At 47.0% G+C, this 14,327-nt stretch overlaps 1 protein-coding gene across 1 annotated transcript in view; it reads left to right on the top strand.

The window, feature by feature from the left end:
- The window catches only part of CFAP61 (cilia and flagella associated protein 61), a 253,462-nt gene that overhangs the window by 151,745 nt on the left and 87,390 nt on the right, over window positions 1-14,327 (top strand). Inside the window, exon 18 of the mRNA XM_068565240.1 lies at window positions 236-363. Within this exon, the coding sequence (XP_068421341.1) occupies window positions 236-363 (128 nt within the window). The remainder of the gene's footprint in view (window positions 1-235; window positions 364-14,327) is intronic.

Raw genomic sequence — 14,327 nt, 5'->3', positions numbered from 1 at the left:
CGAAAATGATCTAAATCAAGTATTTTGATGTGAACCAGCCTAGGTGTTAGGTATATTGCCATATTCTTACACTAATTTCTTAAAAATTACTTCCCATAAATTTCCTCAGGGCTGCACAGGGGCATTTTTCAGTTTGTTTTGCTGGTAATATCCTGGTTAAGTAATTGCCAATTTGGGAATGCAGACTCAGCTACATTTTCCTCAAGTCCCTTTTTCTCTTTGTATTTTTTTCCAGTTGAGTTATGCCTTGAACCATACAAACAGAAAACTAACGTTGGAACCTAAAATAACTGTCAACGCCAAGATTGTAGTGGTTGGTGCGTCCAGTGTTGGAATTTCCTTCCTAGAGACATTGATATTTTGGTGAGTTGTTTTACTTTATTTGTTTGTTTTTAAAGGGACCTTTCTCTTCCTACACCTGAGAGGATCCCTGGAAAGGACAGACCTGAGCTTTTTGCCACCTCACATACGTTGCCTATGTGGATTAATGAATCAGTGGAATATTCTAGATTAGGGGTTGGCAAACTCTAGCCCCCCAGGTCAAAACAGGTCCACCTGCTTTTGTAAATAAAGCTTTATGGGAACACAGTCACGTTCATTTATTTATGTGTTGTCTCTGTTTTGTTGATACAGCGGCAACTTTGAGTAGCCGTGACAGAGACCGTTTGGCTGGCAGTGCCTAGTATAGGTCACTCTGACCCTTTCCAGAAGAAGTTTTCCAGCCCCTATTCTATACTGGTGCTTCCCTTTTTTGGCTGGATTATAAGAATCACCTAGAACATTTGTTAAAGATGTAGATTCCCAGACCTCACAGCCATAGAGAAGCAGAAACTCCTATGGAGGGCCCTGGGAACCTGTATTTTAACAGGTGCTCTGTGTGATCAAGCAGGTTTGGGGACCAGTTGTGACTGTATGCATCACAAATAGGCTTCAGAAGTGGCAGACAGTCCAGGACCTTTCCTTCAACACCTGCATTTCAGGTGCCAGGGAACAGAGTACATTTCCCCAGGACAACTGAGGTCTGTGCAGCTGTTTGATGTGTTTTCTATTATCCTCAAAGCACTGCAGTTTCCTTGCAGAGCCCATTTTCCCCATAGGTGATTCCTGAGGGTTCTCAGCTCCCCCAATTAGCTCTCCATCTGCTCAGCGAATTTCAGCCTCTCTTTAACAGGAAGAGCCCTGGGTTTTTGTCCAAGAACTTGGGTTCATGGCCTGGCATTGCCACCACTGGCATGGAACCCTTGATGTGTGCCTGACTTCTCTCAGACCCAGCTTCCTCATTCATTTCGTAAAAAGTCTCTAGATGTTTTCAAAGACCCAGGCTTTGGAGAACCACAGACTCCTAAGTTAGGAGAATCCAGTTTTTCCCAAATCTTTTGCTCAGGATCACATGAGAAACTTTAGCTACTGTTCAAAGCTGTAGGTGCTAAGAGGAGAGTGGCAGATGGGGAAAGGCATCCCCGCCATGACTCCTCCCTCCGGACAAGGAAAAGCGTGGAGGAAATGACCCCTAGAAGGTGTTTGTCCTTGGTGGATATGGAGACGACCTAACCCAGATGGTTATTTTGCTCATTTGACATCATACGTAACCGAAGATTTTTTCACTTTCCAGCCAATTTGTTCAATTATCCAGAACACACCCTTAGTTAACCAGAAATAAGTCTCCTGTCTTTATTGAAATTAGCAACCAAGTTCACAGGCTTTAAATACTGTGGTCAGTCTACAGCAATCTCTCATTGCAAGAAAGAAATCCTGAGAAGCACCCAGGAATCTCCATTTTCCTGCCTATTCCACTCTGTATTTTGAGGGCTTTCCCTGTTCTGACAGGTCTCTTCACCTCAGACTCTGAACAGCAATCTGTACAGCCACTTTTGGAAGATGAATGATCAGGGTGGAGCTGTGAAATTACGGTAGTCAAGAAGTTATCATAAACAGATCTTAAATCTTAATTTAGCTATATATCTTGTCATTATGTCTTCTTTAAAATGATTACATTAAGATATACACATATAATTTTCTTTTTGTGGAATCAACTTAGATTTAATAAAGACAGGTATAAATTTTGATATAAGTACTTGGTTGATTAAATTCGTCAATCAGACAGGCCTTTTTAAAGCATTTTAAAGTACTCATAATTCTCTATCATCGTTATACAGATGACGTGCACTAAAAAGAGACCGGGATCAGTTTACGGATATCAAATCCTGAAGAGAGGAAATAGTTCTCTCATTATTTTCTCTAATTATTTCAGATCAGCAGTCACCATAGTAACCTGCTGCAGATTTTACTTTACCAATTTAACTGCCATTTGAACTAAATTTTGTAAACGATTTGAGTTGGAATGAAATTGAAGAAACAGAGTTTTCACCAAACACTGACCTCCAGTGAGGATTAAATCCACATTTTGGAGGCAAGATTTAGGAAAATCGCCCTCCTACGCTCATGCCCTGCATTATTAAACTCAGTTGGGGGGCACTGTAGTTCCTGGAAAATCCATTTGAGGCCCAGTACAGCCGCCTCTTTTTCCAGAAAATCTGGTCATCCTGTCATCTGGTGACAAAACAAGCACAACTCTTTGTTCTTATATTATTTACATGCAAAAAAAATTGCAAAACACCTTTGGTCTCCTCTTCAAAGACACCAAAAGCAGTCCTTGCAGAAATTCTCTTCTTTCCACAAGTGCCACGGTGCTACTAGGGGTGCTGACGTGATTTGCCCAAAGTCACCAACTAATACAGACACCAGGATATAAGCTCCATGTGGGGTGTGAGTGTTGGGGGGATGTTTTGGGTTTTGTTTTCTAGTACAACCTTCTGTCTGGTCTTCAGCTACTCCCAGTCTACAGTTACACCTGTACGGAGGACACACTTTCTTTTCTGGTTGTCAGGCCTGTGGGTCACCCTGCATCTTCTTTTTGTCCTTACAAGGGCAAGACCTCCTGGGCCCTCCAGTGCCTGGTGACATGAGTGACAGGTGTTTTCTAGGGACACACACCAGCCCCCCCCCCCCCCGTGGTTCTCCGCGTCCTCCTGGTCCTGGTGAATATTCCAGCGCTGGGCTGAGTGGCAGCCCTGCCCTTAGACTTCCTGCAATCTCCATGGACGCTCCTGAGGCCCCTGGCTAGCTGATGCAGAAGGGCGAGGGTGCAGGGTGATTCAGGGTGGAGGTGAGACTTGGCTAATTTGTCCCCCCACCCCCGGGTCTTGTGCATCTGTCTTCTGAGGGCGCTGTGCCCAAGCAACTCCCTGGAGGGCAGAGGAGGGAGCGTGTTCAGGCTCCCAGGCCCCACCCTGCGGGCACACACACCCTGGCCTCCTTTCCTCTCATCACCTGCCTTGCCGGGCTGTGTGCCCCCTGGGTGGGGACCAGGGGCTGGGCGGGGGAAGGACAGCAGGCACAGAACCAGGGCCGGGGAGCTTTCTTGGGGTGGGGGGCATAGAGGAGGAAACCCTCACTCATCCTATGGAATAGAGGGCAGTGAATTGGAGGGGAAAGGCAACTCTTAAGACACTTTGCTGTGAATTATCTGTGTTTCTCATCATGCCCAAGACATTCAGGTGACGGACCTGAGCTATTTTTAAATTGTGGTTCTCATGTGTTTCTTTGGCTGCCTGGCTCTTCGGGACGGAAAGGTGTTGGCTTGGGCACCGTAGGTGTTTCACGTACATTATCCTTCTTGGTACTTCTATTAATAAGACCTCTTCAAAACCCCAAACATTGGTTTTTGGCAGAAAGATCTTGGCCTCGGTCATCAGCCCACCTCTGCTACCAACCAGTGCTGTGGTCCTGCCCTCCTCTGATGAGGGAGGGTCACGGCAGGGCCCCCCTGGTCCTGCCAGCCCTGGGCGCTGTCACACTAGAAACTCCACCGACCGTATCAGAGGTCTAAATGGAACTCCCTATTCTTGGATCGACAGCCAAGGCCGGAGGGGAGCTTCTGTCATCTGTCAAGGAAATGCTATTTCCCGAAGGAGAACTTCGCAATGAAGTCTGAAAGCTCTTTCCAGAAAGCAAGGGGCCTCTTTTCATGCAGCTTAGCCGGTCATATTTTTACCAGTCCCTTTGTGTACCAGGTCTGGACCTGATGAACTCCCCAAATGTAATGCTTTGACTATGTCAGGCTTTCCACAGTAGTACTCCAAAATCATTTAAAAAAAAAGAAATATGGATATGCTCTACCAAAAAAGGAGTAGCAACCGGGCCTATGGACTCATCCTACGTCTTATGTCCTTTTTACTCAAAAGTTTGGTCTGGACTACAGCAGGATTGGTATCGCCTGGGAGCTGATTAGAAACACAGAATCTCAGGCCCTGCCGCAGTCAGTGTCCCAAACAGACATTTTATTTTCCAGAATTATTCACAACAGCTTCTTCCCTATGTCTTGGGTGTCAAGTCACTGAGCTGAAGCAGTTACTATTTGATTCTGTTTCAGCTCGTACGTCTCTATGCTTTGTGTATTATATTATTTACTCCCAATTATGGAACAGTTCCTTTTAATCCATTATTTTAAAATCTTTCCTAATTCAGTTCTGATGTAAATAATCTCTCGAGCAGCCTATAACGGGGCTAGAAAAATTCATGAATGACTCCTGGGATGACAGTGACTGAAGGCAGCCCTGGGTGGCATCCCGCCGAGGCTGGGTGGTTAGAAGAAGATGCACTTTGGTTCACGGGAACCACCCACCGTCACCTCGGCTTCCACTTCCACCCCCGGGAAGAGATGTCTCAAAACACCCGCCAAGTCATCTCACCAAAGGGTGAAGTTTCTGGTTTTGGACCTGGGCATTGATCCCTCATCTGGTGGGTGTGTCGAGGTAACCAAGACTAGCTGGGAACGACAGGGCACGTTTGTGAAGCTGCAGTTGTGGCTGGATGACCGGAACGCATGTTATCGGGCTGCACAGGACCACACAGCATCCGGCCCAGCTGTGGGGTCTGGCGGCAGCAGCCGAGCGCTTGCAGCTTAATGAGGCTTCTTATCTTTACCTTTGTCTGAGGACATCTGAAGCCTTCGTTGTGGCTTGTCACTAATTAGGTGACTAATTAAGTAGTCAGTGCTTACGTGCTGATCTCAGAGCTGAAGCCCATGAACAGGTTAGTGGCTGTCCATGCCGTCGGCCTCTGCCACGTGAATTGAGGGCTGTGTGCTCGCCCCAGTCACCCTTTGGGTACCAGGGAACTGCAGGGTGGCGGCCAGGCCCGTGGCACGTGCCCGGGGCACAGGTGGAGATCCACGGGGCAGGTCACATCTCCCCATCTTGTTATGTTGGCATTACAGTGGGGCCTGTCGGGGCTGATACAGAGGCCCCTCTGATGGCCTGGTAGGGGGGAAATAGAGGGGTGGGGCAGTATGTCAGGTTCAAAGGCTCAGCCTCCCCAGGCAGAAGGACCTGACATCCTGCCTCCAGAAAATACTGACCTGGAGCTGTCCCCGGTTCCTAATCACCATCCCATTTCCTAACCTGATTCGACTATTTAAATGTACAGGCATCCCTGGTTTTATTGCGTTTCACAGATACTGCTTTTTTTTACAAATTGTCTTCACGATCGCACAAAACACAAACCGCATACACGGGCCAGTAACAGACTCGCCTGCTCAGCCTCTGTCCTCTACTATCAGGTCATTTTCAAATGACGACATTGGCTCCGTCTTGGCTTGCGGTCCTGCAAAAGCTGAAAACAAAGAATTTGGTGCAAGTAGTTTATTTGGGGGTGATCCCTGGGAACTACCCGAGCGAGCAGGTGAGATGGGACCGGCAGGAACGCCAGCAAAGCCCCCAAATCATGTGCCTTCGGCTCACCATGGGCAACGAGGCTCAGTCCCGCCGGGACCCCCTCCGAGGACACAGCTGGGAACGGTCCCTCCGCGCCCGAGGAAGTGGGGTATTTACCCACCAGTTCCCGTCCATCTGGGCACCCTGGGCTGTGCTTCCAGCCTGTCTCTCAAGCTGCCACAGTCAGGGGGAGACCCCGGGCAGAGAAGGCAGGAAAGCATGGGACGGGAGGACCATTTGCAGGGGATGCGGGTGGGCCTGCTGCCGGCCCGCTTTCTTTCATTTGTTCTCCTTTCTTGATGTTCGTACAGTTGCCCTTTAACGAAGGCGTGGGTCTAGACAAAGGCAGAGGGAAGCGAGGCCAGACGAGAAAACTGTGTCGGGAGCGGCTCCTGATCTCCCTCCACCTCTCTTCCCGGGCGTCCTGGCAGCTCTAGAGAGAACCCAGGTGCTCTGCTCCACCAGAAACCTCTGCTGGAACAAAGAGGGACAGTGGGCCTGTCTTGGCAAATACTTGATTTCTCCTTTGGGATGGAGATGAAATTAGATCAGCAGTTTTCACCTTTAGCGCCGCCTGGGAACCTGTTGCAGGTGCCGATACAGGCCCCCCTGTAAGGACTGAATCGGAAACCCGGGGCCGGAGGCTTGGACCCGTGTTTTCACGCCGGTTTTGGGAGCCCGAGAACCACTGAGTTGGGGTAGAGTCAGCTCTCTGCCACTACTGCTGGGGCCCAGGTGGACCATCTGACCTCTCTGAACCTCCATTGTTTCCACACCTGTGCAACAGGGAAAGCACCCAGGATCTCTCCTCCTCCACTGGCAAGAAGGCAAAGCACCTAGAAAGACCTAGCACTCAATTCTTGCTAGACTGACACCTCCCCGCTAATGCCATTTGCATGTCCAGATCCCGGTGGGAGCTGAGCAGTTGTGAGGGAATTGCCTGGAGAGTCATGATGTGGGAGGTGCCCTCTTCCCCAAGGACTGGGGATGAACCAGAGGCGTTTCCTAAGGCGTCCGCGCCTGCTTCCTGGGAGAGCGCCTCGCCTGGCACAGACGGTCCCCTGGAGTCCAGTTAGAATGGCCACCACCTCTGGTCTAGCATCAGGAGGACCCAGCAAGCAGCCTAGCACTCTGTGATGTGCCCATGTTGCAAAGCTGCCCAGCTCTAGAGAGTTTTTAGCTGTCTCCTTAGACAGGGGGAGACCCAGATGCCTTCTGGACCAAAGACGTCCATAGTCACAATGGCCACATCTGCAGCTCTGACTGACCATCTCTGCCTTGTGGGTGTTTCTTCTGGATGTTTCTTGGGTCCTTTTCTGATGTTTGGATGGTTTACAAATCTGAATTTGGACATCCTTGTGACCTCTGTTCTGCCACTAACCTCAAGTTTATCATGTGATTCTTAGGGGACTCTGGCTGCACCCCCACCCCGAGCCCAGGAATTCTGCTGCAGTAAAAAAAAAAAAACAAAAAACGAGGCCAAGACAAAAAGTTCAGTCTTTACTCGGGTCCCTCAAATATTTAATGGGATCATATGCTTCTTCATAGAAACTTATACTAAACTGTACCCTCCTTCCTTGAGCACCCAGCCCCCTGGGAGCCTCTCAGTTTTCTCTCCCCAGTGTTGTCCCGGGACCACAAGCACCGACATCATTTGGGAACTTGTTAGAAATACAAACTCTCAGGTCCAACCCCAGACCAGCCGCATCAGAAACTCCGAGAATGGGGCCCGGCGGTCTGTACCGCGGCGAGCCCTCCTGGGATTCTCCAGTGCAGCCTCATTCCCCAAAAGGCAGAGGACACGGCACACCCTCGGTCACACCCCCGCCACCCCTCCTCAGCTCTGACTCCAACAGTCACCTTCCTCCCGGCAGAGGGAGGGCTCAGACTAGGACACCACCCACTGGATTCTCTTATCCAGGTGCAAACAGGCAGAGGAGTCCACACCGCACTGAGGGAGTCAGGGGGTGTCAAACCCCTCGCCCGCCGCCTTACGGCATCTGATGTTAGGTGGAAACGTAAGCCAGGGGCCTTCCGTAGAGGTGCCCGGAGCCGTGATCTTTGGGGAAGGGAGAACCTGGAGCCATTGTGTGAGACCCAGACCAGGCAAGGCCGCCTACTGAGCAGAGACTTTATCTCTTAAGTGTAGTTCTCTGAAGAGGGTTCCTTTCAAAGGAACACTCGCCACATGGTAAGGTGCATGGGCTTGGAAAAAACTGCTTGCATTTCCCTTTTGATTTTAAGAATTGTGGTGAAGAAAAACGTTGTGGATCATCTTCCTAGACCTCGGGGTTAAGGCGGAGTAACTTTCCATATAAGCAACGGTTTGTGGAAATTCCAGACTCTACAATCCGGTACATCAGAGCTACTTTTGGGGGTGCGGGTAAGGGTGGGGAGGTGGTAGTTATAAAAGGACAGCTTCCTGGACCCCTGTTCCTGTGGTTACAATTCACCAGGTTGGAGTGGGCCCCAGGAATTTGTATTTTTAAGACTCTCCAGGTAATTCTGACATGCAGCTGGGTTTAGTAACCATTTATGTAGACATTTCCTCAAACTTGGCATTCTTATCTATGAGGAAACCTATTTCCCCTTCTGATTGCTCATTGTAACTGAGCTGTTTTTATGGGCTGTGTTTTCCAAACCATATTTTAAAATTCTCAACAAATCATAGAACTTCTAAGTCACGTCATTACTTCAGGGCTTACCAGGCATAATTATTAATGTATCATTAAACATTGCATAGCTGAAGTCATTACCCTAAGTTCATAGTAGTTACATGCTGAATTGGACCTAGTAGAAAGCATTTCACAAAGCTTCATGCTCCAACTATTCACCATTGAGAATGAAGTTCCAAGGAGATACACCTGCCAAGCATGAGGAAACCTGCCCTGATGGTGTCAATAAAGCCTTCCTAACTCCCAGCATTTGCCCAAAGCATAAAACCTTTCCTCATCCTTCGATACCGGAAGTGAACTCACTTGCTTTTGAATTCCCATAATGCTTGGTTTTTCCAGTCCCGTGGGACGACCGATTTTATCTTGTACTTGGCCATCTCTTGTGTGCGAAGGCTTTCCAGCTTGTCTCTCATAGCTGCCATTTACATCTTACATTTACATGCTCAAAGGATAAATGTATGACATTTTTACTTCATGTATATAGAGATGAAAACATCATAAATCATTTCCCCTAAAACATAAAGCAAAACTCAATTTCATTTTGGTCTTTTTAGCCAGAACGCCCAAATTTTATTCTTATCTCTTCAGTGGACATTTCAAACATTACACTCATTTTCTCTTTTTCAGTAAGGATTTATGTTTTCCTTTCATGCAGAGATACATAAGCTTTTCATCTGAAATCCTGAATCCCCAAATCTCCCTCCCCCAAACCCCTTTACCCTGGCCACCAGCCCCCTCCCCTGCCAGGTCCCTGGAGAATCCACAGAGCACTGAGGTCCCTCCAGGCAGGCGATTTTACTTATTGTTGGATCCAGTGCTGATCAGAGATCCTTGCCCCAGGACACGAGGCTGGACTCAGGCAGGCTGAAGAGACTTGCTCGTTGGTCCCTTCCTCTGGGTTCTATCCCGGTTCCTACAGGGGCTTCCACGAGCAGGGGAGCCGTGGAAGATGGCACCCACCCCATGAACACTGACTGCATCCCTTCTATCGATAGAGAGCCCAGAATCCTTGACCACACGCCCCTACCTCTCTGGTCTCCCCCAGAGGTCAGGGTGTGCTGTTACTGACAGCTTTGTGGCCACGTGTGCAGCTGCTGTGTCATTTTTACTCACACAACAAAAATGAAGTCAGTAGCCAAGGACATTGTCCAAAAGTCTCTTTTGTGATCTAAGCGGAAAAAATATTGCTGAAATTAAACATTTTTCAAGGAAAAACTGTAGATTCTCTTAACTGGTTCTCATAATAAATATTTTGTTTTGATTTGTTTTGTCCCTATTTTTCCTCTCCTACTGGAAGTTCACATAACTCCTAACTTTTAAATCCCATCATTTTGTCATTAATTTTGTGGAATTATGTGGTATCATTAAGACCAAATTAAGTCGGAGTTATTCTTTGACAAGTCACATATGCAGTTAGGTTAAATGTCTATCTTGAGCTGGGACTTACTGTCAGTTGGCAAATATTTTTGTCATTGCTTGAGCAATTCAGAAAGCAGAGATTTTAGTAAATTAAATTGTAACATTTAGATTGATATGGGATAATTAGTTTCCCTCTACATTATTTGTTCAAATAAAAGCATTAATGAAAACAGTTGATTAAATCCCTTGCTTTGGTTGTCCTTGTTATGTGCCCCCCTCCAAAAAAAAAGAAATCAGCAAAAACATAAAAATAAAAAAAATAATAAGCATTCACCTGGCAGGTTGACAGGTTTCTACCGCTCAGAAGGGTAAGCAACATGAGAAGTGTTATGTTTCTTTTACCATGTTCACCATAAATTGGCAATGTGACCCTCTTTATTTGAAGGATAAGAATGCTCAGACCTAATTTTGTAGCTGTCCTCCCGAAGCATGGAATGAAACGCAATAGCTTTTACTTATTTCCCTGGATACTCTAATCCCTCCCTGCTTTACAAGTATCTTTGAGCTGTTCCTCCCTCTGTATCCACAGCAACGTGAAATCCCACCGGAATTATCTGCTGTGGAAATGCAGGTGCACTTGTTTAATGTTTCATTGGCCTGAGCGCTTCACTTGAACTTTTTTTGGTTCCACAACATGGTGACCTTTGATTTTAGAGCAGAGGGCTCACAATGATGCTAGATTTCGTTTCTATACGTTAAGCCGATACCATTAGACCTGAGATCGTGCTTTTCCCGAGGTGCTGCTGCTTCTGCCACCTCGTCTAACACGTGTCCAAACCAGGATGCACCCCGTGACCCACTTCCATGTACAGGAACTTTTTTTTTTTAATTCATTAATTAATTTATTTTTGGCTGCGTTGGGTCTTCATTGCTGCGCGCGGGCTTTCTCTAGTTGCAGCGAGCGGGGCCTACTCTTCGTTGCGGTGCGCGGGCTTCTCATTGCGGGGGCTTCTCTTGTTGTGGAGCGTGGGCTCTAGAGTGCAGGCTCAGTAGTTGTGGTGCACGGGCTTTGTTGCTCCGCGGCATGTGGGATCTTCCCAGACCAGGGATCGAACCCATGTCCGTTGCGTTGGCAGGCAGATTCTTAACCACTGCGCCACCAGGGAAGTCCCTGCAGGAACTTTTTGAATATTCATAGGTAATCAGAATAAAAGTCTTAAATGTTTTATATCCATATTTCATCCTCAGAAGAGCTAAGATCTATTTGTACATTATAAATAGTATAATGACTTTGGACTGATACTCTTAGATAGTTATAAATTTAAGAAATCAAATATTTGGATGTTTCTAAATCAGATGACAGAGATAACTATCACAGCAAGATATGAGGTTGGAGATAAAATGGAAATGCTGATGGTAATTTCATATAAAGTCATGAAAGAGACAGGGAACCTTCATGGAATAGCAAAAAGGTTGATGTTACAAAGAAGAGTGAAGAGGCTAGGTTAGGCCCCAACCATAAGGGCCTGAGATACCATGCTCATGAATTTGGACTTAGTATTTTGGTTATAAAAATAGGTAACATTCATTGAAAATGTTTTGTGCAGCAGGCAATAGTCTTAAGCATTTTACAGATATTATTTCATCTCATCCTCATAGCACCCCTGTGAGGAGCTAGGTTCTATTATTCCCATTTTACCGGCTAGCAACTGAGCCACAGAGGGGTTGAATAACTTGCTCAAAGCCAAAGAGCTAGGAAGTGCTCGGGCCAGGAGTCCAGTGAGGCAATCTGACCCCTGAGCCCATGGTCTTAGCTGCTCTGCTCCGCATCTACCCAAGCGGTGAGCAGACATAGACGTGAGATGGGATTTAATTTAAAAAGAGGTTTCCAGTAGCCGTGTGGAAGATGGGCAGGAGAGAGGCTTGTGCCGGGAAGACTGGCCCTCAGACTGTTTTCTCTGGGCAAGAAGGTGAGCAAAGGCAGTGTGTCCTGGGAATGGCAGGTGTCAGGCACTCAAGAGATGTGGACGACGTAGACATGACTGGACATGGTGACCAACTGTGGGAAGGGAGAGAGAGGGTAGGAGTTTGAGGTTGGCTCCCAAATTCCTGACTTGAGAAGCAGTCTGTTGACCATGCCTTTGATGAAGTTAAAAGAGGAGTGGGACGGGGCCACATGGACCTTTGTTTGGACACGTATTGAATTTGGGATGCCTGTGGAGGGGCCACATTAGGACCGATGGGCATCTGGAAATTAGGTTTCTAGCTCATAAGAAAACTATAATGTAAAGATGTAAAATGAAGGTGTGGTGTCAATCACATCACCCAGGGAGCTGGGCATGGAGACTGGGAAGTTTGGCAAAGGATAGATGGGGCACGGAGGAGGAGCTGGTGAGGAAAGCAGTCTTCAAAGAGAACCTTAAGACAGTGCTGTCTCAGACCGCGTGTTCTATAGTGGTAGCTCCTGGGTGGGGCCTCCTGCATGGTCCCAGCTGTCCACATGTCCTCCAGCCCTTGTTCCCTGGGATTCCTACCAGCAGTGGCACCCCACCCACCATTGCTAGTCCCTGGATGAGCCCCAGAACCCTGCCCACACCTCTGCCTTCACTCAGTCAAACCCTGTGGAGTCAGCTGTCTACTTCCTGCTTGGACCCTGACTGATACAAGCATCTTCCCTCATCACCCCCCCAACCTTTCCTTTAAGAGTCAATACATAGAGATTTCTAGTTGCTTTCCAGTGTTTATTTTGTACTTTGTCCTTCATAACAGAACTCTGGGCAGTGTGGTTCTTGGAAAACCCATTGTGTTTCTCTTTGAAAAGCCACATTTCCCAGCCTCCCTTGCTGCTATATATGGCCATGTCACTAAGTTCTCCCACGTCAGCAGAAATGTCATATGAGACTTTCAGGGAAGCTCCTTAATGGGCAGCCCTTTCTACGCATTCCTCCTCCCTTCCGCCTGTAATGTGGATATGGGGTGTGATGGCTGGAGCTCCAGGAGCCACCTTGGACCTGAGGTGACCTTGAGAATGGAAGGCACACACTGAGAAGTGGAGAAGCAGGGCCTGCTGACAGCGTGGCTCCACCTGTTAGCACTAGACAGGTCACTTCCAGGTTTCTTAAGTGCAGTTGTAAGAGAAACTTGCTGGGATAGGGAGAGGGAGAGACAGGAGAGGAACTTGAAGAGGAGACAGGGTTAATGGGACACCCCTCCCTTCTGAATGGGGGGAATGGAAGATGGCTCTTGTAGTTGTCTCTGGAGGTGGCAAGAAGGGAAATGGAGGGAGGGGTCTTGCCAGGGGACTAGTTTCTGTTCTCCTTATGATGTGGGAGATGTCCTCACTTGAGAATGAGGAAGGGGGATAGTAGGGAGAACAAGAAAGGGTGAAGTAGGGACCTTGAAGATTGGATATAGAACCAGAACAGCCACAATGAAGAACGCAAAAGGAATTTGACTAAGGCTAGAGAAGAAGGGTGGAAAGCTGGTTCCTTAATAGATAAAAAGTAAGAAAACGCCCCTCCCCCAGTCTTTTGGCGAAATCTTTAATTGTACAATAGCGTTATTCAGGGTAATACAGTGTGGTAATTCGGCAATTTACAAGTCATTTTACAAGTGATTCATGTTGTTAGATAGTTCAAACTGTTCAGTGCCAAAGAGATTGTTTCTTTAGTAAAAAAATACCGCTGGATAATTAATAAGCCACTTATTCACATAGAGATGTAAAAAAGACCTGTATATAATTGTATTATTAGTACAACATAAACCACATTTTAGTCACATAGGCTCCAAAGCCCAAATAAATTTTGACCGCGTGTGAGTATAAACACGTATTATTATTTGCATTTTCCGTTAAATGGTAATAAATCAAAGGCCTGCAATTGGTGTGTTTGCAGACTGCAGCCATAAGTAGTCAGGGTTAATTGTGACCTTTATGTTACTTGAACGTATTCAAAAGTTTTATTCTTATTATTAGGGGATGAAATGTGCTTGGTTTTCTTTGTATCAAATAAGAATTTTCATTCTTAAATGACACACATCCTGAGAGACTTTAAAGCAAAACCTTTCCTAATATTTAGCTATTTTTAAATGTCAGGTGCAGTTGAGTTTATTCCATTGCCTGCCGTGCCATCGCCAAAAGTCTCCTGCTTTTAATGGTACTTAACAGATTGTCCGCAAATTGATTCCACGCATTTCCACGTTTGGAAATTTTCCAGTTTCCTCCTGGGAAAAGAGGGCAGGTGTTTTCCTCTAACCTGGAGAAGGTTTCTTTTTCTGCATTTGGTTGGTCTAAGGGGAGGGGTGAACCAAGAAGAGATTTTTAGAAAAAAAGAATGTTTTTCTCATCCTGCTGAAGCGCAGGAGATCAGCCCACCCATAAGACGTTGCTGACCGTAGCTGGAAGGCAGATCTGCAGCAGGAGGATCTTAAATATTTCAGGGAGACACGGAGGCAGCGCTGAGGAGTGTCCGCTTAGTGTGCTGGGCTGCTGCTTACCATCCCTGGGGGATTGGTCCCTGGG

This window comes from Eschrichtius robustus, chromosome 16 (genome assembly GCF_028021215.1).
Source record: "Eschrichtius robustus isolate mEscRob2 chromosome 16, mEscRob2.pri, whole genome shotgun sequence".
NCBI classification, from domain to species: Eukaryota; Metazoa; Chordata; class Mammalia; order Artiodactyla; family Eschrichtiidae; genus Eschrichtius; species Eschrichtius robustus.
Note: the sequence above shows the minus strand (reverse complement) of the source record. Positions and strands in the feature narration are given on the sequence as shown.